General features: G+C 39.7%; 1 protein-coding gene across 3 annotated transcripts in view; it reads left to right on the top strand.

Annotated features, from left to right (window-relative positions):
• The window catches only part of zfpm1 (zinc finger protein, FOG family member 1), an 80,601-nt gene that overhangs the window by 24,549 nt on the left and 31,569 nt on the right, over window positions 1-24,483 (top strand). For 2 of the 3 annotated variants that reach the window (XM_085915181.1, XM_085915180.1), the window contains exons 2-3: window positions 12,509-12,658; window positions 18,821-18,958. In XM_085915181.1, the coding sequence (XP_085771307.1) occupies window positions 12,509-12,658; window positions 18,821-18,958 (288 nt within the window). Of the gene's footprint in view, window positions 1-12,508; window positions 12,659-18,377; window positions 18,604-18,820; window positions 18,959-24,483 lie in introns of those variants that run through there. The other variant, XM_085915182.1, reaches the window with a different exon arrangement.

Below are 24,483 nucleotides of genomic sequence, written 5' to 3'. Positions count from 1 at the left end.
CAATCATTCTCACTATCATACCTACTGACAATTTGGAGTGGTCAATCAGCTTGTCATGCGTTTCTATGGAAAGTGGGGTAAAAAGGGCATGTTCATTAGTGGTTTGGTCATATGTGTTGTGTGCATATCTCAAACATATACAGCGTGAAAAAAAAACATTACATCACTGTTTTTCTTAAACGTGTGGCCAAAAGTACATCCGAATTTTGTTAAAAATAGCCTTGTCTATGAGCGCCTTAAAATCAAACTTGCAAGCATTAGTTGAAACTAAATACACAACCTGTCAGTACCTTTTTTTTTTTTTTTTCTAACTTATCAAAGTCGGTTCATTGCACAGTATAGAAGCCAACAAGGCACTATCTCATCTAAGTGACTTTTAACATGGACGAAACAGTTGTAACCTATTGTATGTTTCTTATGTGCCCAAATGAAGAGAGGGAGTATTTCCCCGTGTGTCTGCCTGCCTGCCTGCCTGTGCTGTGTGAGTGATCTTGTCTCTGCACCCTTCCATTTATCATATTTGACATTTGGCTGTACTCCCCTTATCTAACCATCATCTGAGGAAAGCACATTTTTCCCATCAAAACCCTGTTGTGACTTTTGGCGTTGTAAAGGGGGTGAGCGAGAGGGGGCTGCTGATACTTCCTTTGGCAAGGCAGAAAGATATGTAGATGTAAGTGAGCGCATCTTTTCTTGGCTCTGCTCCCTTTTTTTGAGTGTGTTTCCTTTGTCTGTGTGCTAAAGTAATCCTTCATGACTTAGCTTTCATGGTCGTGTGTTATGTGTTTTTTTTTTTCCATCTGCAGAGTAATTATGGCTCTTTTGCTCACAAACACGCACACACACACTTAACGTGGATTATCAGGGCAACGAGGGCTCCACTGATGCCCTGCCTCTTGAAAATGCCTCCTTTCTTTGCTGCTGCCAGCCATGCAATAGGTTATATTTAACCAGCTATCTCCTTTACATCCCCTCTTCATGCTCCACAGGGCTATCATCCCTACACTGCTGCCACCATCTCACTTTATTTTTATTTTTATTTTAAGCCTTGTGACAGGAGGCGGAGATAACGGCTGCAAAGCCAAGTGACTGTTGCCCCCCCCCCAGCCCATCTCATCTCATCTCATCTCTCTCTCTCTCTCTCTCTCTCTCTCTCTCTCTCTCTCTCTCTCTCTCTCTCTCTCTCTCTCTTTTCTCTTCTTTTCTTTTACTTGTCTTATTTTGTATTCCCTTCTCTGTCTTTAGCGACATAACTTTTCAAGAGGTCGCTCACATGCTTTAGATGTTGCAGTAATGCATTTAGGATTTACAGTGCAGCATGGGCATTAACCAATAGGCATATTAAAAGTAGACAATTATTAAATCATAAAAGCAGGTAATTATGTTTCAGCTCCTGACTGTCTTAACATTTTTGTATGTCTTTATAATTGGTTTTCTTTCCAACGAAGAGAGGAATCATATCTGTCAAGTCTTTCTAATCTCAAGTAATTTATCAAAATGTAGATGGTTCTCGTCAATAAATTTGAGCTTTGTCCCATCAAATGGAATTTTGAAAGACACGTTTTAATCATTCATATTGAACATTCACAATGTAAAGTAAGTAAGAGTGAAAGTTAATGTCCTAAATTATAACATTATTCTCTGAATATGTCTTTTTAAAATATGTATGAAGATGAAAACCACTCATGAGTTTCATTTTAATTGTATGAGAAATGAAATTATTTTCTTTTTTAACTAGCCTTTAAACTCCACCACAATGTCATTGAAATAAAACACAGATTAGACTGAAATGTAGGCTTTTCAGATTGAACAAAAATCTAGCACTGAACACCATTTAGGAATTACAGTCAATTACTGTACAGTTGAGTTGGCATTTGGCAGCAGTTTGAAGCCCAAGTGAAGTTCAAAGAGGCCCATTATAAAGCTGAAAAAACAAGCAAATCTGATAGATTAATAAAAGAACAGAAAATAAATAGCGTCACGTGTTCTTCTGTGCTTTAGTAGATTTTCTTATCTGGCAACATTAAATTTAACTTTTTTAAAAAAAGATGAAGTATAGCATAGAAATGAAATCCACTCAATCCCACCACACTGTCAAAGTGAAACAACCCTCAGGGAAGATATTGTTACACTTTCCATGAATGTTTTTTTTCCTCTTTGTACAGGCTGTTGTTCCTTCCTCCCTCTGAGTTGTTTAGTCTCTGAAAGCAACAGAAATGTGTGTGTCTGTGTTTGATCTGCCTGTGGAAGCTTTACAGTTGACATGAGTTTTCAGTTGACATTCCGATAAAGAGTAATTATGAAGGCCGCTGTAGTTTGGAGGATGAGCGAAAGAGTGTTACTTTGTCGAACAACCATCCAATGTGATGAATACCTTCATAAAATATGTTGAGAGATAAGATGTTGGGCTAATCAAAATGATTAGTGTTACCTTTGAGCACTTCATTTGTCCTTATCGATTTGAATGTGTGCCCGTCACCACTTAACGCCGGTATGGTTGCAGGAGCGAGTCAGCCTCCGGAAACTCGTCACAACAATGAAAAGTCATTGGACTATGAGTGTTCAGGCCTAAATACTGATTTGCTGCCTGCTGAAACTTGAATCATAGCATAATGGACATGCTAGTATAGACTATATATTTTTAACAATGGACTGTAATACGTAAGTAGCCAATTTGCAGATCTCAGGGTAACCTTATTCATGTGTCTTATTGAAATAATAAACCCTCAACTAAAGGTCCCCTAGTATTTACAATGAGGTCTTCCTACCGTTGGTTCCTGTACTATTCTAAACAAGACATTCTTCTCAAGGTCAAGAATCTTTGTAGCAAGAGGGAGAGACTGTGAGTGAGGTGAGTCACACATGCGATACTATTTTTTTCGTAAGAAGGCTGGAAGTTATTTCACAGAATTCTATGCATTCTATGCATTTAGAGAAATCATCCTCGTATCTTTCTACTGTGCATTAGCCTTGTTGCGGTGTTTCTTGGGGAACAGTGATGTGTGTGTGTGTGTGTGTTGGGGGGGTTAGATAGGAAGAGGGATTCAATAAGTAAGTAGACTCAACCCCTCCTTCTCTCATGGATCTTAGGATGGTGGGAAAGTTCAAATCTGCTGCTATTTTCCATCTTTTATCAGCGGGGCTTATCAGCTGGCTTTCTCGTCTGCATGCCTGGCTTCAATAGTCCAGGGTCTTAGCTCAGGCTGCATGGTAACTGCTCTTTATCACTCTTATTGAAAACTCCACCCCTTCCTTTTGCAATTTCAAACAACACCTGTTTTTAACCTCTGTTCTCAAAATTTGCTATCTCGGGCTGCATCATAAATGCACAGGAAATTGATTTGATTCGTTATTCTGCCACATTAAATGTCAAAATACGACATTGCATCCAGGCTCTTCGTGTGACTGGCGGAGCCATTAGGCAGGAAACCGAAACAACGCAACTATAGAACTTTCAAGCTGCTTTTCGTTTTAGACAAAATGGAAACAAAATGCAAACTCTTGGACCTGAGCCAACCTTTGAACCCAGACTTGCTAATGACAGCACTGTGCTCCATGTTTATTTGCTCTAAATACTTTGTGAATGGACCATATGCATGGCATCACATTAAGCATTTCCGCTCTTTCTGTTGTTTCAAAGCTACTGGGAAATTATCTGGTAAAAACATGGCCTCATTCTTTAAATTTGTGTTGATGTGGGTTGGGTAATAGCCAAAGATGGGGGACTCAAATTATACATTATGTCTTGACTGGAGTTGGATTCAAGTTGCCATCTTTTGGACTTGCAACTTTCTTGCAAAGATTTTGGGAACGACTCAATTTGACGATGACTATGAGCATGGCTTGACAAGTCATGTTCATAGTTTGAAATCCGACCCTCACCTCCATTTAATAACGAAGGTAAAGCGATGTGCACCTAAAACATGGGCACCGCCCAATGAATGCAAAAGAAGCGAACCGACATTGCTAGCAGTTAGTTGCCTGCATAGTGAGGGCAAAAGAGTCATTGAAAATTCACCAGTATATGCATTATATGCAGCATTATACAGGTCTTCTGTATTATGATGACGACTGTCAAAGTGTCCATGAAATTGCGTTCCGCCCCTCGTGATTATTACAGTCTATATTATTCTGAGTGGCGTATGTGAAAGTGGGTTGTCCTTTTTTCTTTGGAGCGTCCAAAGTGCTGCCAGAAAGACTGAAACTGAAAACAGCACCAGAGGAAAGATTTGATCCAACTCAACAGAAAGTGTCTTTGCTACTGAATGTGAAACCTTAATTCGACATTACGATGCAAAGTACAATACTTTTTTTTTTTAGAGACTATGTCACATTAAATTGCAAACATGTTGTTTCCTTGATACTCTTCTTCAAAATGTAATCTGGAGACCATTGCTTTATTATATGGAAACTCAATGTGCAACAACGATAAAAGAAGAGATAATCTGAGGAGCAGAGAGGTGACGTAGGAGCCAAAAAAGTCTGATTAAATCTCTGTCAGAGGTGATGAAATATGACATGCATCATCTCGATTATGTTATCAACATTTCAGTAGTTATGTGACGCATGCTCATTAGATGTAAAGACCATTTCCACAGGATTTGCTGATGACTTGAACTGCAGTTTTAAAGATGTTACACTATTGTTATAATAAATTATCAAACAAAACAAACATACTTTTGTTTAAGCTCCCATCCCATGAGCGACAAATAATTGCGAGTTTGTCAGGATTCGTTCAAAGTCGCAAATGCTCGCAAAATGTTTGCCAAATAGTTAAAAGTTAAGGCAACTAAAATACCCTTTAAGGGGAAGTCAAGTCAAACAATAATACAGTGAAATCCCATGTACAGTTGTATGCAAAAAGTTTGGGCACCCCTGATCACTTTCATGATTTTCCTTTATAGATCATTAGTTGTTTGGATCAGCAATTTCAGTTAAATATATTATATAGCGGACAAACCGTGATATTTGAGAAGTGAAAGGAAGTTTATAGTATTTACAGAAATTGTGTAATCATTACTTGAACAAAAGTAGGCAGGTGCATAAATTTGGGCACCCCAACAGAAAATTCCTCCTTTTGCAGAAATAACAACCTCTAAACGCTTCCTATAGCTTCCAATGAGAGTCTCGATTCTGGTTGAAGGTATTTTGACCATTCTTGACAAAAATTCGACTTGACTTCTACTGTAATAGTTCCTTCCTTCCTTCCTTCCTTCCTTCCTTCCTTCCTTCCTTCCTTCCTTCCTTCCTTCCTTCCTTCCTTCCTTCCTTCCTTCCTTCCTTCCTTCCTTCCTTCCTTCCTTCCTTCCGTCCGTCCGTCCGTCCGTCCGTCCATCCATCCCATTAAATCTCATTAAATCTTACAAAAATCCCTAAATCTCACAAAAAGTTACTCTTTGTATATTGCCCTTTTCATCTGCTAGTGGTGATCCAAGAACCAGAAGTGATTACAGGTGCTAGTCAAGTACTTCTTATCTAATTCTGAAAACTGTAATCGTGTACTGAGGTTAAGTGGTATAATATGAGCCTTTGCGATGACTGTTGGAGGGGAAAAATGACAAGAAGACAGTTTTCATCAATTACAAAATAATTTTGACATCACAGCGCATTTGATCTTTCCATATCTGTGTACTGTCAGTGTTCGGTACCAGACTAGCTGGAGCTCCAACACGGCACACTGCTATCAGGCTCAAAGCAACAACATAGTGTTCCAACACAGAACACAGCAACGGGGAGATTTTTTTCTTTGGGTTCACAGCCAGTGAATAGTCCTCGTGAGAGACACCGGACTATCAGATACTGTAGTCCTGTGGCGAAGAAGCTGCTGATCCTCTTCTCCAGGACTAGTTTTTCTCTCAGTGGGGCATGAAGGATATACTCCACGTCCGGACCATTCATCACGTCTGGCGCCGAGGCAATGCACGAAGGGTATCTGTGATGCTATAAGGCCGATATCGCTATTATCTCACTACCTGTCCCCCTCTCGTACCTCTAGAAGCAAATATCTCCTCAGAGGAGAAGGAAGCAAAACTAATTGTTCCTCTGCATGGTGTCAAGTCTAACTCATTCTGTTTCGATTACAAGCCATCCACTAGCCAGCTCTATCACTTTCCATCTTCCCCTTACTGTCTCTCTCCCAATGTTCAGCCAGTGTCCCACTTTGCCATCTCACCAGAACCTTTATCAGGGAGACAGCTCTGCTCATTAAGGAGTTAATTTTCTCCCTCCTATCTCTGATTAGTGCAGTCAACCTAAAGCACTGTGAATTCTTCAAATTTTCTTCCTTGTTATCAAAAGAGGGAAAAGCAAAAAAAAAAAAAAGATGAGAATGGGGGGTATTTAATCGTTTAAGTAGTCTTCCTGGGGAACCAGATTTCTTTTTTTCCCCTCTTCCCAGCAATGCAAAGAAATCTCTCTGAAAGTCGGCACATCTCAGTAATGCAGTTTTTAAAGTGTGTGGATGGAGGGAGGGAGGGGGAACGGGGAAGACAGTGGTGTTGGGGGGATGGAGGGAAAAGCAGTGGCAGTAGTGATGGCGGGAGAGGGAGTGGGGGAGAGCGACAGAGAGAGGGGAGAAAAAAAAACGACTTGATGAAATTCCGCTATCAGCTCCGAACCAATATGCAAAATATCTCGCTGGAAATCAAATAGCTATTATGTTTTCATTTCCACGTCGGCGTATTTGCTTAATGAAGAGGAGACAGATCAGACCGGGAGAGAGAGTCTGCAGGAGCCGATAACCGCCAACGGCTCCCAGCTATCCGCAGAGTGACGCTCCCAGTCACTACGTTTTTTCGCTAAAAAATAAGAGGAGGAAGAGATGGAGGTGAAGGAGAGAAAGAGAGAGAGAGAGAGAGAGAGAGAGAACAGGAGGGTGGTGCTGTAAGGAATGGGGAGAGAGCAGAAGCGATATTAAAAGGGCCACAAAGAGGAATAAAGTAAAAGAGGCGATGAGATAGATAAGGAGAGAAATGAGGGAGACAGCAGGTCAGAAAGTAGAATGAAGCATAGAGACCGAGAGAATGTTCTTCATTTAGACATGTATGCAGTCAAGGTAAAGAGGCCTTGAATTCTCTTGAACTCAGGGTATTTAAGACTTTCAAATTCCCGTGTAGGTATATGGTCTCTCATTAGGAAAAAAAAATGTCACGCGTATAACATCTTGGGTTTCATCCATCCATCCATCCGTCCGTCTGCCCGTCTGTCTGTCCGTCCATCCTTCCAGCCATCCACCCACCCATCCATCCAGCCATCCATCCATTTTCTGTACCACTCGTCCCCACGGGGGTCGTGGACGCGCTGTTTCCTATCCCAGCAGCCATCGGGCAGTGGGCGGTTGCCAGCCAATCACAGGGCACACATGCACTCACGGGCAATCTGGAGTGCACAATCGGCCTACCATGCATGTTTTGGGAATGTGGGAGGAAACCTGAGTTCCTGGAGAAACTCTACGCAGGCACGGGGAAACATGCAAACACCGCACAGGCACACCCTACCCTGCCGCCCCTTGGGTTTCATAACAGTTAAATAAATGCAATTGTTTTTATGATTCATAAACAGTCATAATGAACTTGAAAAAAATGATTGCACTAAATAGGATGGATCTGATCAATGCCTGGATTAAACTCCGCTGAGCTCTCGCTGGTTAGTTAAACAAGACCTGCTCAGTCCTCGCTGCTGTTATTACAATAAGATGGTTTACCAAAAATGTGTTTTTTTTTTTTGATAGGTTGGGTATGGATTCATGGTCTTTGTATTTATTTCATAAGGGAAATGAATGATCTGGCTCACCAGTGTGTCCCCATTAATAAATAAACCTGTAAGTCAACGGACTATACTGCAATAAGTTATATTTCAAGGGCTCTCTGATTTTATGGCTTGGATTAGTTGGTGGCAGGTAAGGGCATGGCCCAAGGGAACTGTTACATGTGAACGATTGATTGAACAATTTTCACACTGATCAATAAGTGGCTCCTCTCCAGTCACGTAAGTCGTGCTCCCACCCTCTCCTGTCTTTCTTTAAATATCCTTTCCTCATGTTTTTCTTTCCAAGTTTCTGATTGTCTGATACAAGTACACCCCCACTCTCCCTTTTTCTCACTGTGCGTTGGGTTATTAGCGTAAGAGCGGCAAGGCTTGCGTCTGTTTAATCAGGCTTGTTGAGCATACAGGTTTGATATGTGTTGTCTCAGTGTTTAATCACCGAGCTTGCCTGCCGCAGGTTTGATGTGGATGGAGAGTTAATAAAGCAGTATCTTGGGTGCCTTCATCAGCTGCATCACTTTGTTCTGCCTCTCCTCGTGCCTCTCTAAGACAGACAGCGACAGTCCCTGAGCAGCAGCTCAAGTATTCTCCTCTTCTACAAAACTCTTCTCAGTTTCATCTTGATGCCGCTCTGTGTCTGCAAGGACTTAGATTCATCACCACATTAAAGTATTGTTTTCATTTAAAACTTTGACGAGCCTTGATCATCACTGACTATATACCGCCAACAATGCAATTTATTTACAGTATGAATAAAGCTACTCCTAATACAAAATTAATTCCAACTATATTCTCTGTAAATTGCAATTCGGAGGCCGTGGGTTAAGATTCAGGCTTCTGCCTTCCTCTGTGGAGTTTGCATGTTCTCCCTGTGCCTGCCTGGACTTTCTCCAGGTAGCGGCTTCCCCTCACATTGGACGAAGATGCATGTCTAACATTCCTTGAAGACTGTATATAAGGGATAGGCATTCCAGTGGTCCCTTGATTCATTTTCTGTTTTTTTTTTCTTTTTTCATTATACACCCGAACCTTGATTTTTATACGCCTCAATTCCACACGACATTCTGTCTCACGCGGTTTGGTCATGGAGCCCAGTTTTTTTGTCGTAAATACATATTCAAGTAGTATTTAAAATGGATTTATTCTTCAGAGTACACTGAGAAACACTTTTCTTAAGAAACGGGGGAAACTCTGCAACAATAAAAAAACAGGAAAATGCCACGTTACAGACAGGACAACCAAATGTGTTACTGTTTGTTTATTGACTGTAGACATGGAGAGCGGACGCCATCACTAGATGGCAGTTAAGTATTTTCCTTATATTGATACTGCCTCATTTTTTGAATGATGTGCACGATAAACCGCACCTCAATAATATTAGATTCATGAGTGAGTTGATATTTTTAAAGAAATTTACAAAATGAGTTGTTTGTTTCTTGTTCAGCAGCTTTTAGGTGTCCTAGTAATTTTTATGCGGAAACACTGGGGGAAAATTTCAGAATGTGGTTCTTTTGTTGTTTACTCAAAACCCTAGTTGTTGGGTTAGGAAAATAGATATTTTGTATGTGCATTGAAAAATATATCAAAATTGAAATGTATTAAAAGCACATATTTTACACTTATGCACATACTGTAGTAAGAAGTATCAAAGTTAAATGACGTGAAAAATAAAATATTTCATATAATATATGAAAAAGCTTCATATGTTGTTACTGTCCAAAAATGCACTAAAAATGTATAGAAGTATATTAATAAATCTTGATTTACAGAGACTTTTGCAGAGATTTACATGCGTTTCATGGATTAAATTAATCTTAAGGGTGTTTATCTGAAGCAGCCTCTTCTTTTGCTAGATGTCTTGTCATCCTGTCAGGGATTATTTAAAATCCATTTTCTTATTAACTGACAATATTTTACACAATCATATAGAAATGTTTGTTTTGTTTTGTCACTCAGACAACATCATTTACATGAATTGAAGCTTTTTTAAATTGAAACCACCTCAATTGAAATTGAAATGAATCTATTGTTACTTAATCATCGTATCCTTTTTCTGTCAATTAGATATTTTAGGGTTTCAGTGCAGCTTTCATTCTTAACAATGTCCCCAAGTTTTATTTTTATGTGGTCATTGAGTTTGGGAATTAGGCAGTTCAAGGCTCTTTTTATGAGCTGTGGATTGTACGTCATTATTTCAAAACTCAGAAAGTTCAGTGCTATTTGATAAGTTCAGCACAATTGATAATACATATGTGCCTTGTGCATTTTTTTTTTCGTTCGTCTCCAATAGTTCTGTCCAATTTTCCTAGTGGATATATCACAGAATAACAATTAATATAGCCTTAACACTTTGACTGGCAAATGAAGCGGAACATTCACCAGTCAAATCTTACAGTCTCCCCACAATCCTTTCTACAACTCTCCAAGACACAAGGAGAAGATATTTCTCCTTGGATAAAAAAAGAAACCCGAAACTTTCTCTTTACCAGTCAATGTCCGAAAGCAGTGATGCAGTGATTGATTCATTAAACCGGGGCTGTAATGAGGAAAGAAATCACAATTCAAACTTAACATTTGAAACACAAAATGTAATTGGAATTTTATACAGAGAAGTCCCTTTGTACAATTATGATTAAAGCAAAATTAATTGTATGAAAATGTCCTCATAGATAGTGAAAACTAGATAAAGCAACGCTTGGACGGCATTGGCCTAATTCTAAAAATATTGTGTATGGGATCGATCTTTTTCTTCTCCCCCTCTCAACTATCTTTTTCTCTTATGAAGGTCCAAATCTAGCTATGTTAATTTTTATCTGAAATTAGAGTGAACCATGCAGGCGTGGAAGTTGAAATTAGCCTAAAGATGTTTCATTTACAAAGACAGAAACACTTTGTCAGGCAGCGATTGTTTCCAAGCATTATCTCTGGCTGCTTTTAATTGCTTTGCAAGTGAAATTAACAGAATTAGAAAAATTGCCTCTCCCTTTTTCTACAAGCTTCTTTATTCACAGGCATTGTTGTGTGCTTTGTATAGATTATAGACTCCTTTGTTTTAGCATTGTAAATATATACGCCCCAAGTCACGGCTTTAGTTCTGTAACAATCCCTCTATTGGTTTGACATAATCAAATTTGAATTTATTCACAACCTGTCTGGGTTGAGGCAAAGGGGTGGGGCAAATGCGAATCATGGCTTTCCCTCTGAATTAGATTTAAAACCTCACGCCATTCCTTCTTTAGTATTTCGTCATCTGGTGTTCTCCCTTGACAGGGAGCACATTATATTAATCATGTCTGCCTTACTCAAGAGCTCAAGTCCCCTTAAAATGGAAGTCAACCCCAAAACCATTGCCCCCACTACGGCGGCACGATGGAGCACTGGTTAGTACATCCGCCTCACAGTTCAGAGCCTGAAATTGGCTGGCAACCAGTTCAGGGTGTCTTCCGCCTACTGCCCAAAATCAGATGGGATAGGCTACAGCATGCCCGCGACCTTTGTGAAGAGAAGCGGTTTACAAAATGGTTGGATGGGTGCTCCCACTTGTTTAAATATAGATATATTTTGTCTCATTTATTACATTTGTAAAGTATTAATTAAACACCCGTTTGTATCCATTTCAGGACGCGTCCATTTTGCGTCTTGCTGTCAACTGAAAATGACATCACAGTTGCCAGGTCTCAGGTCACAACCAATCACGGCCCGTGGTTGGTTGTGACCTGAGGCCTGGCAACTGTGATCGAAATCAAGTGGCAAAATGGCAGCGCCCGGAAATGGATAAAAACAGCTGGATTTTGCCTGTTTACTTCATATTCCACAACCAAACATCATTCAGAACACAGTTTGCATTTATTGGGCTGTACAGAACATATTGTCACAAAGAACATGTTGGAGTTGACTTTCCGCTTTAAATGAAATGGTTACCCAGACTCAATCTTTCAAACTCAAAATGAAAACGATGACTAATGTTTTCTGGTGACCAAACAGCAAGCCAAGAATCATAACTGAAGCTTGAATTACAGCAAACAAGAGACGGTTCTGAGCTCCAAATCTACTATTTTAAGAAGGCTGATATATTCATCTTAAAGAGGGGGCATTAATAATGAAAACGCTTTTTTCACCCCTTTTCATGGATGTAATCTTCAAACAGGCTAAAATAGATCAAAAGTACTGTATAATTACTATGGTCAGCAGGGATTGTGAAATTGTAATTGATATAGATCAGCCCTTCACTAATCACTCTTTTAGCTTCAATTTTAGGTATACTGCAATTTGGCTTTAGGTCCCCTTTGGCTTCTGCCATTAATCTTATGGATTAGATCGTTAAGCGGGTCCCTGTCTTCAAACCCATTTTTTTGAAACCATTGGTTTCATTTGCATGTATTTGTCTGTTTTGTGCCTTTCCATTTTGCCTTTCTCTAAATTGCATTTGATTTGTGCTGCTACTAGTAGAAGACACTTTTCTCAAGTCCTTCAAATGCCACTAGCTATACACAACGAATGCTTCGGTTGGTTGGGAAAACCGTCTGGAAAAGAAGCCCTACAGAAAACAACAATGCATTTCAACTTAAGATGATTCTTAGTTTTTAGACTGTGTTATATAGGTCCTCTGTGGCAATATTTCACTGTTTATAACAACAATTAAAGAAAATAAATCCTACCAACATTCACTTCTCACCAGCCAGTAATTGCACTGATAGTTTTATATTTACAGTTTGTTCCATTTCCCCTCATCTTTGCCCTGCAGGTTCCCTTGGTGATCTTGACGAGAATGAGGATAACACTCTTGACAACCTGGGCCTCTCAGGAGAGGAGGCAGAGGCCTCGGACCTAGATGATTCAGCAGCAGAAGGTGACAGCAGTAGTCCACCATCCTACACACCACCGTACAATGAAGGTGAGTTGCACAGCACAAGCCTATAAAGCTGATTCAGCTTCACCAAAAAGCATACTATGTATTTACAATACCTGAAAAAACATCTAAAACATATTTGATCTTACATATTGTTGTTAATGGTAAATATGAGAAATATGGTGGTGAGTAAATTATCTTCTATTTTTAGTCTGATCTGTAGTGATCAATCAACCACCCCAAATGTTCAATTAATAAGTTGTTGATCACCCGCGGCCCCCGTGGGGACAAAGCGGTACAGAAAATGGATGGATGGAAGTTGTTGATCACAAGCAAGCAAGTTAGAGGCAAGCAACATTTTTGGAACCTACTAAAATAACATTCATTGAAAATCTTGACCTTTCGTTTAGGAATCTCTACTTTCGGTTTTCATAATGTATCCTCAGTTTGGAAATCTATATCCTCAATTTAGACACCTCTACATGTCACATTACATCATTATGTGGAAAGAGCAGTTTAGACACCTGATTAATCTACATGTATGAATTATGAAATAACTTGAATCATTTGTCACCCATATACTTTTGTCCAAATTTAGTTGACTAAAATAATAACATTGGCCAGCTTTCCTTTTCAGCATGATGTGCTTGCCTGTTGCCAGTTCAAAGATCATTTTGGCAGTGAATAGAGATTCTTACTGAAACATGGCAACGTAAGTTTTCATTGGTGGTTTTTCACAGTTTCATTTTACATGCTGGCGCATATTATTCAGTTGAAAAATCTAAATCCTCATAACGTTTCCAGGAGGTTATTACCGGGCAGCTGCCATGCAGAACAATCAACAATTAAAGGTTGCATGATTCTCTCTGCATGTATGATTAATAATGATTGCTATTTCTCTCACTTAAAACCAGCCTCACCAGTCACGTCCGATTCTTTGCCATTGTTTTCTTTTTCGTAAAACTAGCTCACCGGATGGTTTCTTTTCAGAACATTGTCCTTTAACCCTACAGAAACGACAGCATATGGTCAAAACTCGCCACCACAAACATAAACTACAATACTTTACTAAACTGCTGTTGATAAGTCGTCTGAAAAAATTGAGACTCCGACTACATACAACCTGCTGTTTAAAGAGTGAATGAGCTTTCTCAGTAACGCACATCAATTCAATACTAATAATATATGAATCAATATCAACACACAGTCACTTGAATGACATTCTGAAATTGGCTGCACCTCAGACTACTTTGTTGTTTACATTTATTTGAGCAATTTCATGGAAATACCGATAACCGTGATTATATCGATCACTTCAATAGGAATGTGAAATGCCGTACCATTCTAAATTTCACACTAAATTACCACACCTCTCCATTCTAAAGCTTAGTTTGAATTTCAGCAGATTGCCTTGACCTTGTTGCCATGTGATTGTTTTACCATATGTGATTTTCCCCTTAAATTTGTACTCAATAAAGTGCCCCCCTCATCATATTTAAAAAATATATCTACATTTAAAAAAATCCTCAGGCTCAATCTAGAGACCGGTAAATCTGTCCCCTCAATGCACCTCTTATCCCATGCCTCCCGCTTGTACCGTCTGATAGCAGAGTGTTCAGTCATATTCTTTTGACTTATTCAAGATTTCTCTAGCTGTGTTTTTGTAATCTCAAAAATTCCTGCACTTGTGAAATTTTGGGGCTGGAAGTGATAAGCGTCTGTTGGTTCGGTTGGTTTGATAAAGCCATGGAAATTCTGTCAGGTGCTAATCGAGACAAGATTAGAGATTAGGAAAGTCTGTGTGTGCATGTGTGTGTGTGTGTGTGTGTGTGTGTGTGTGTGTGCGTGCGTGCGTGCGCGTGCAAGAAAAGGGTAAGCGGTAGGTTATGGGAATGATGTAATATAAAAGAAAAATGATGTTCCAACTTTGTTATTACTGAAGCGCCCTTGTCTGTTTTGTTTTACCATCTTTGTTCTATCCCTCCCCCAACATGGACCTTCCTTCCCATCACACTCTTGATATACTCCTCTGTTCTCGAGGGTTCCTCAATTTCCCAGCGCTGTCATTATCAGTTTGCTATAAATCAGCCATGTTTGACGAACCTGCTCTTTCAACCTGGGATCAATACCAGGTCTTTATCTGGCCAGCGCTGGCTAATAAGGCAAGGCCTCTTATCCGCCATCTGGAAGGGAGAAAAAAAGAGAGACAATTGCTGACACACACACACACACACACACACACACACACACACACACACACACACACACACACACACACAGGTGATAAGTGCCTCCGATAACTAGCAAGGAAAACACAATCTACCAGTAACACAAACATGCATTCAGTTCTCTACCTAACACCCTTTTCATTTTGTAGTAATTTTTTATTATTGCACACACGCGTGAGTGTACATTCTCTCTCTCTTTCTCTCCTTCTCTCTCTTTCTCTATCTCAGAATTTCTAAACCGTTGCAAACGTGTTCCGTTTTTACAAAAAGCTTCAGCAATCATACTTCTAGATCACAGGAAGCCTGGCCAAAAGCTTACTGATTAGTCAATGTATGACCCAGTTTTGACCTCTGACTCTCATGTCCTTTTTAGAGCCAACCTCTTCCATTTTTGAGCATGTGTTGTTTTTTTAAAAGTGTTTCAGAAGATGTATGGATGGATACACTACTAGAACTAATACAATACAACAGTCTAGGATTGATGCGTGTAGATTTCAAAGTTACATGCACTTCAGTGCCACAGAGAAACCAGACTTTGCAAGCCTACCACCAATTTCTTCAGCAAAAGTGCAAGCAAAATGTAATCACAAACTCGTGGTGAAGTACACACATTGCATTTAGTATGATCCAGGAAATGTGTGACAGGGTGATTGTCTTCTTTGGGTATCTGACATGTCAGTGTCCTTCCTGTACAGTCAGGTGCGACCCATGGAGTTTACTAATAAGTCCCAAACTTTAATTTTACTAATACTAAAATTCCAAATTGTCTTTACTTACAAAAAGAGATATCGCTAGAAATGTCATTCCCATTTTCAGGATATTTGAACAGTTTTTACGAGTCTCTGATTTGAAAACTTGTTATTCATCAGTTTGTTGTGTAGCCTACAGTGAATATCATATGAGGTCTTCATACATTTATTTAGGTTGACAGTCATAATAGCCTTCCGAAGGAAACTATGACTACGATGTGGCCCACGACAAAAGATTTGTTTGACATCTTTGCCCTAGACAGATCAGCAGTCCTGGCTGACACATGACCTGGGACAGATGACCATATCCACTCATATTCATATAACATGTTTATTTCAGGAAAACAAATGTAATTATGGACTGTGAGACAAACAGGTTGAAGATGTAAACTAAACACAAAGGAATGAGGGGATAATTTGCAAACCACCGCCTGTTTTTTCTTTTCTTTTTTTAAAGTACCGTCATTTTGATAAGTAGTTGAGAAGAGGGAATACTTTGAAGACCTCTGTGTTTTATTCAAATCCATTTTATGGCTTTATAGCCAGCAGAGAGTTAAGAGAGAAATTCAAGATAGGGTGCTTGGCTATACTCCAATTGGGAATGTTTGGGCTCGTACATTCTCTTCTGCTACACCTTGGCTTCAAGAGACCGGATGCACGAGTGCCCTTTGTTTAAAACGGTGTGTGCACTAGATAGTTGACTCTTTTCTTTTTCCATAATAACGGTAATATGCCAGAAGCAAATTTATCTTTTTTTTTTTTTGCATATATAATTTACATTCTACCTACAAGCTGTAAATAGCGAATCATCTAAATACAACTCTTTAAGCTTTGCTCCACTAAGAAGAAAAACACAATTATTTTCCAAACTTGTTTGAGAAGTGGTTTTTATTGTTTTTAATATTTTAACTGTTTTCCCTAGAGTGATGGACCGGACAAGGCCAGAAGTGTTATTGAAAAAGAGAGAAGGCAACTTTATTGAAATAATAGCTACTCTAAAACTCCAAAATGCTAAATTCTCTCTTTAGGACATGCTTATGAAATGTGATTTTGCTCTTTGTTTCTTTGATTGTTTATTCGACTGAGTTTGTGGATAAATAATACCAGTCCACACTTTGATGCAACTGCTGCAAAGATTTGACCACATATCGATTGCAAGGTCACATCTAGCTTTTGTCATCCTGTGTCCAGCCACGACAGCATATGCAAGAAGGAAGAACTACACAGAGGGGCAGAATGAAAGCCAAAAAAAGAATTATAGAAATGAGTTAGGAGGTGAGATTGTTGGATGACTTTGCCCTGCCAGTTTGACAGGGGAAGTTGAGCTTATCAGATTGATGGAGACTGTCTTGAGACTGGGGGAGGGAGGGTTTTGGCAGAGAAGTGTCTGTCGACTCCTCCCGATACCTGCCTCCCTGTCTGAGATGATATGGGAGATAATATTGATAATATTAAATGCAATAACTGTGTCTCCAGCTCCCCTCCCACGCTTCATCCCCCGCAGGATAAAATCAATGTGCCATTCAATGTGATTTATAGCTGAAAATAATGGCACTATTTAGATGGGTGAGGGTATTTGTGTGTGTGTGTGTGTGTGTGTGTCTGTGTGTGTGTGTGTGTGTGTGTGTGTGTGTGTGCGTGCGTGTGTGTGCGCTTGTGTTTGCATTGTCCTTTGTTGTTGTACAGTATGTTGCTACATAAAGTGGTAGCCGTCGGATGATTTGACGTGTGAGAGCGGGAATGTTATTTGACAATGCAGATCAGATCTTTCAATGGTTACATTATTAATGTTGGGTGTGCCTCGTGGTCATCTGGCCTTTTATGGTGGCTATTGATTGGACGCTATTGCTCTTTATCAAAGTGGCAGTGTTAGGGTAAACACGGCCTTTGTGCAGTCTAAGCTAGGAGGCTAAAAAAAATATGCTGAGGTTAAAATGGCTAAATCTTTAGTTACAGGTAGATACTCATCCTCATGTATCATTATTTTTTTGTCAATTGATAGTGCCAAGAACAAGTAGATAGTAACAAAACAAGTCTTCGAGCCTCACGTTAAGAATTCAGCCCCAGGATTTATTCATTCTGTACTTTGGCACAAAAAAAGCGATGGTTTAGCATGTCGTTGCATACAATAAAGACTATTAAGGCCATAAAGATGGAGGTGGTGTCGATTTAGAAAGGAAACACCTTGAAAAAAGTATAACAAACATTAAGACTTCTTCATTTAATACAACCCTTGTCCTGAATATGATGCAAGACTTCATGAACAAGAAAAGAGTGATCTTTACTCAGATAGTCTGAGGTGATGTAACTATATATCGATCTAATCTTGACTAATCACGAGTTGTACTAATAGGGAGGGGACGCGACCGTTTGATAAACAGACTGATAACAGCGCCACAGGCAAAGGTCACATATACACATGCATGGATAAACGCTTTGCATTACCACACACGTGAAGTCCACACACACACACACACACACACACACACACACACACACACACACACACACACACACACACACACACACACACACACACACACACACACACACACACACACACACACACACACACACACACACACACACTGGTCAGATCATGTGCCAAACCACACAAGGATCTCTTTTGATCACTGAGCTCTGTAATCACCTTGATCAATGGCACCTATATCAGTGTTGATTGGAAAAACACTGGTAGCCTCAATTTTTGCGAAATGTGACAGAACAAGGGTTAGCTAGCGGTAAAGCTCAAGAAAAAAAAAAAGCAAACCTGGAACTTCCCCCATTCCCCTACACTCTCACATTTCACAGAGGGCTCGAGAGAGAAGAGTGGTGGCTAACAATAAAAACAAAAAAATGAGATACTGGCAGAGGACAAGTGGAAATATTGTAGCCTCAAAATGAGGGAGGTGAAAGCAGGGAGAGTGAACGCATCATCTCTGATTCTCCAGAGTTGTAGACTGAATGAAAAGGCCCGTCTCTGTGTGGCGAGGTGTTGTGTTACACAGCTCAGGTAGTCATTTCACAGCAGCCTTTGATCAACAGACAGGAACAGCCACTGCCCAGACACATTCACACACATCACACAGGCAAATATCCAGAGCTTGCAAACACACACACCAGATTAGGTCGATGACTGTCCAGATTTGAAAGCCAGTTATTATGAATGGTTTATTTAGTCTGAAGCTCACAGGAATTCTCACTAACGACTTGGTGCGTCTTGTATCCAGATCCGAGGACAAGGGACATTCATGGAGACCCGGATGAGGCAGACGAAGCTGGTGACGAGCAACGTCTGCCACGCAGTGGTGGGAAAGAGGAAGATGAAGGGCAGGAAGAGGATGGGGTGTTGCGGTGGAGTGGTCCAGGTGAGTAGAGCCCCACACATTCTCGTTGCATTGAGTTCAGTATCACTCTTAATGTCCTTGACAGTGACCTTGCCATTCACTGTTCATGTCATTGCTTTGAAGTTGACTCTCCTAAAATGTGCAGCTTTGAAGATCTCTTGGACAAGATGTTTGAAGTCAATTCAATAATCACATTAAAATTAAATTGTTGTGCCATCCCACGGTGGCGCCACTGTCCTATCCCGAATGCTGCTCTCTGTCCCATCAGGCTGCCACATTAGTTCTCTGCTTATAAAACCATAAAAAGGATCATGTGATTGCCTTCCTACTTCATCTCCATGTTCAGAAGTTGTTTGAATGAACATGTGAAAAAAATGTAAAAAATAATTTCTACTTTACACCTTTTGTGGATATGTTTAATATAGCAACTGTCAGAAAGCAAATCAATGTAAACAAAAAATACACGTCATTGCTATGGTCACTTATCTATCTGACAAAATGGTTCACCTTTTCTCACTTGTTGCGTCTCACCTTAAAATGATCCATCTGAAGCAGCCATGACACTTCTTGTGTATTTGCTTTAGATCAGAATATCACCATAGAGGCACGCAGGGAATGTAAACTTTAATAAGCATTTGACAGAAAAATAAGGAGAAAATAGGTTTGACATAATAGCCTCAATCGTGGTCATCAGAAATCAATTAAAAAACATATAAAAATAAACATTCTCCCACACCGGTCTTCTTCCCGTGTCCTTTCGGTTGTCCTACCTTGTCCCTTCTAAAGATGTGAATACAACAGGGATGCAAATGTATTCAACTCATAAACAACAACAGAAAACAGACACACAGAGCTAGAAGGAGATAACAAGAAAAATACCTTTCTTATCGAGGTTTGTTTATTTTGCTGTTTCTTTTGTCTTCAATGAGTTAAACAGTGGACAAAGATTAGCACACCATCTCTCACTAGTTCCTTTTCAAGCTGTGTTTTTTTTTTTACGTGTTTGCATGTTCGAGCATGTGAGCTCAGTGGTGTGCGTGTGTGTGCGTGCGTGTGTGCGCGCGTGTGTGCGTGGGTTTTAATTCCTCCAGTGGGGAGGAGAGGATGTGTTCATTATCGTCCTGTCCCAGCCTTGTCCTTTTAACAGTAATTGGAGCAATATTAATTGCTGCGTGGTGGCTGGTTGATGGTAGCACCATGATGCTGTACTGATATGGTCATTCGGTTTTTTTTTTTTTTTTTACCCCCAACACACACGCACACACACATACACACACTCCTCCACGCAAACTAACTGGCGGCTGAGCGAGGTGGTGGAGTGGGGGAGAGAAAGGGAGAGAGATAGCCCCTCTATCAGCTCCGGAGCAGGCGCTGTCTTTATCAGGAGCACGATTGGCAAAAAGGAAACTTTGACCAGTCTGAATTTTTCTCTTATCGTCAAGCCTCCCCTTCCTCCATCGCTCCTTCCTCCATTCATCCATCCATCCATCCATCCATCCACCTTCTCCTCCTCTGGTCTCTCCATCACTGGCTGGCCAACAACTCCGCCAACCCGTCTTTCCTTCTATGCTTCTTTTCTTCTCTTCCTCTCATCTGGCCTGTCATTGTGGATAAGTGCCACCAGCCAATTGTACTCTTGTCCATACAAAATGCTCATCATGTATCAGACACTTCCCATAAGCGCATGAGAGAGAACGTGTGTATTGGCTAGAATGGACGTAAACAGGGTTTTATCTCCCCTGGGAGTGTTGGCATTCCACTCGTTTCTCACTCTTGTTGATTGTAGACACTGGCTTTAGGGACGAGAAGTTCCTAGTGTTTAATCTTATGGTGGTTTGCCGTTTACTTTGTGTCGAGTCGCTCAGGAGTGTCAACATTAACAACCTTTAATGCTGTGTCACAATGTTTATTGCCTGTTAATTTATTAATAACTACTTATGTGAACATTATAGAGTTGAATCCACTCTCCTCTAGATACCAGTTGACCTCTGATATGATCATGGAGGGTATTTTTTCCCCATTTGAAAAAATGGAAATTGAGTCATTGCCATTTTATTTAATATTTTAAACCACAAGTACATGAACACAATAAAGGGTTGTCTGTATCACAACTGTGTTGACTGCAGAGTAACAAAAGTGGTGAGGGGAGAGGATTCACATTTCAACAATCTTTGCTGTCATACAAAAGGAGAGAAAACTGTGAAAATGTTTGTGTTAAATGAATGATTCTGTACTCAATAATTCTATGGTGAACCTGCAGAAGGAGCTAATTGTATTTGCGTGTCAGCTGAGATGCCGCATATAAAGACTAAAATGGATTATTCTGAATTACATTATATGAAAATATGAATCGTACAATTTCACAAGCATTCCGCTTTCGAAGTTCCACTTGAAGGTTCCACTTGAAGGCACTGGACAACAAATGTCCTTTTACTGCAGTCACTATTTCTTTGGAATGACATTTTCTAATAAAGTATACCTTGTTCCAATGCACTGAAATCCAATCATATACAGATTGGCGTATCATTGGCCGAGTTTTTGTTTATCTCACGCAAGAACAGCAGTCAACTACTGCATAATGCAGCCAGCTGCAACTCTCTTAAAACAGTTGGTTTTCCTTGTTGCCCCTTTTTTTTTTTTTTTTTTGCTCTCTCTCAATGATCTTACATTGCCACACAGACTCCCATTCCTTATTTGGGATCCACCTAAGGTTTGTGTGTTTTCCCAACTTCCTTAGTGTATCAATTGAGTTTATTTTAACGTGCAGGGATTCTTGAATAGTAATCTTGTATTGGCCCTTTCTACTGTTAACCATATGATGTCTCGCAATCTATCTAACTGCCATTGCCAGTGATCAGGGACATTTTCAATTTCTTTATCATTAATTATCTCCTATTGTTACATTAAAATACTATTTGCTCACTGGAAAGCATTTTTCATTCAATATATTTGACACTGTTGTTTGTGGCACTCTAAACTACTTTTCTACTTTCTACTTTAACCATATGATGTCTCGCAATCTATCTAACTGCCATTGCAAGTGATCAGGGACGTTTTCAATTTCTTTATCATTAATTATCTCCTATTGTTACATTAAAATACTATTTGATCACTGGAAAGCATTTTTCATTCAATATATTTGACACTGTTGTTTGTGGCACTCTAAACTACTTATATTAATTGTAGACTGTCGTCAACAATTTTCTTTTCATGATTACTTGCTGCAGAGTGAGAAACAAGACAATGACTTTGTGGCCTCTGCCGATATAATAAAATACATAAATTAAAGTAGTGATAATTCAGAATGGATTAGTGAGACCAGCAATGTTCACTTCTCGGATGTGTACTCCATTGTGAAACAATCAAGATGTCATCTGCCTGCTGCAGCACTGTGTGTGTGTGTGCATGTGTGTTCTCGTGCCATTTTGATCGCGCACTGGCAGCGAGGTGCCTTAAGAAAGGTCTAGGTGGGAGCCGCTTCCTATCAGGAATGATATGATTTGCTAAAGCTGCCATTTTTAATCTACAGTTTGTCCATATTGCATGATATGCAAAATAAATTATGAAGTGAAGGGGAAAAAAAAAAACTATCTTTCGAATGACCTTGCAGGCTTGACGGTTCGATATTTTCTCCCTCGCAGCTTTAACTTCTTGATATGCAAATGGTGTCACAGTAATCCCTTGTCGTTTGCTAGCTGGCTGCCTGGCAGTCTCCCCACTTGCTTGCCTTCTAACGCCATTGTCAGTGGCCAAAGAGAATCTCCATCTAAACAGTAAAAGTGCTTCATGCCCTTATTATACAATTGCAAGCTGATGAACAACACAGTGATGAATTATCAAATTCACAAGCTCTCATAAAAAAAGATAACCATGATGTCTGTGGTAAAACCCGTGAGGTCAAACTGCTATTCCCAGTTTCCACTTGTCATTATAGATTTGAATATGAGAAGCCATTGATGGGGCAAAACTATCTACACCGCTGACGAAACGTTTTTGATTTTATTGAGTTTTGCTCCAGTTGTTAAAAAAATGCCCTATTGTTTAGCCTGTATTTAGTACATTTGCACAATTTCACAAAATGGAAGAACTAAAATATTCAACTTTTACTATTATGATAGACCTTAGATTTGATTGAAACGTGTTATTTATGAAATCATTACTCTAACAATATCTGCCATTCTATCATACTTGTTTGATAATACCTGTCATTTTATTAACACATTTTAGTTTTCCAATTTCATGATGTGTAGTAGCAAGGATAGCAAAGAATAGCCTCACGGCGAAGTTAAACAGCCTTTAAAAGTGTCAACTATGCAAGCAAGTCAGCCAAGTAAGACATATTGTACTGCTTGGCACTTATCCATCTCAGCACAGGGTTCCGCAGGCTACTTTAGTAAACACGAGTAATATTTACTAGGTCCTGTGGAAATTGCATTATCATACTGTATATAGTTCCGTGCTGTATATGAGCACATGAGGATACATTCCATTTGTCACAGTCAATGATACTTTACATCCTTTACATTTTGCCTTACAAAAATGAGGCCCTCAGCTGCAGAGCTAAAGCCAAGTACAGCTTTCATGACCATTTGTTGCCAAAACAACTATAGGCAACGCTTGGGGTTGATTACTTGTTGAGCATGGCAAAACGCAAAATGCAAAGTGGACCCAAGCCTCGATAAACAGTGCGAACTTTATTTCGTTTCAGCAGCACTTCATCACCCGAGCCATCGAATTAACTGAAAATGCCGTGAATGTGCTCATAGACACACTTCAGGCAATAGATTATTTTTTTTTGTATGTTTTCGCACTGACACCCATTTATAGATATACAGTACATTTTCCGTGGTACTTTCCCTTTAAAGGGACAGGTGAGGTGAAGGTAAGGGAGCGTGGCCCTTATAGAAACGGTGAGGAATAAAGAATATTGAGTTTAGAGCGCAGAGATAATGAGGGGTTTAAATGGGTGAGGGATTAAAGATCAATGAGAGGCACAGATGAGGGGTGAGAGATTTAAGAGGGCCAATTCAGATAGCGAAATTAGAGGTGAACGATGGGAAGTGGCTCGGGTTCAGAGTTGGAAGGCTGAGGGAGATATCATTTGTCTCGATGCTGCTGTTAAATGAAGTACCTTAAGTAGATCACATTTCAGCTTGGCTGTCAATTTAATATTCTCTTTTATCGTAGCCATCCTCGAAATGGGACATTTTTGTAGAGAGTTGGATCTTTGGAACTAACAGATGAAGGAACATTTAAAAAAATTTTATTATTTTTTTAAATATATCTATTTTCTCTTGGTTCAACTTCTTTTTGTTTTCAAGTATTTTTGTGGAAGGACTGATACTCAAGTATACTGGAAAAAAGTGCAGTTCCAGAAAAACCGTGAGCTGCATGAGAGTTGAGCTGACCCACATCCATCCATCTCTTGCAAACGTGGAGGTTACTGGGCTCTGACTGTCTCCTTGTACCATATCTCCAACCAGCAGACTCACTTGCATCTCAGGTGAAGGGTAACCCTCTGCTAGCTGTCAATTTGAGATGTCAGT

Source organism: Syngnathus leptorhynchus, chromosome 6 (assembly GCF_054491065.1).
Source record: "Syngnathus leptorhynchus isolate UIUO chromosome 6, UIUO_Slep, whole genome shotgun sequence".
Classification (NCBI taxonomy): domain Eukaryota; kingdom Metazoa; phylum Chordata; class Actinopteri; order Syngnathiformes; family Syngnathidae; genus Syngnathus; species Syngnathus leptorhynchus.
The sequence above is the reverse complement of the archived record's forward strand: the minus strand, read 5'-3'. Positions and strand labels throughout refer to the sequence as shown.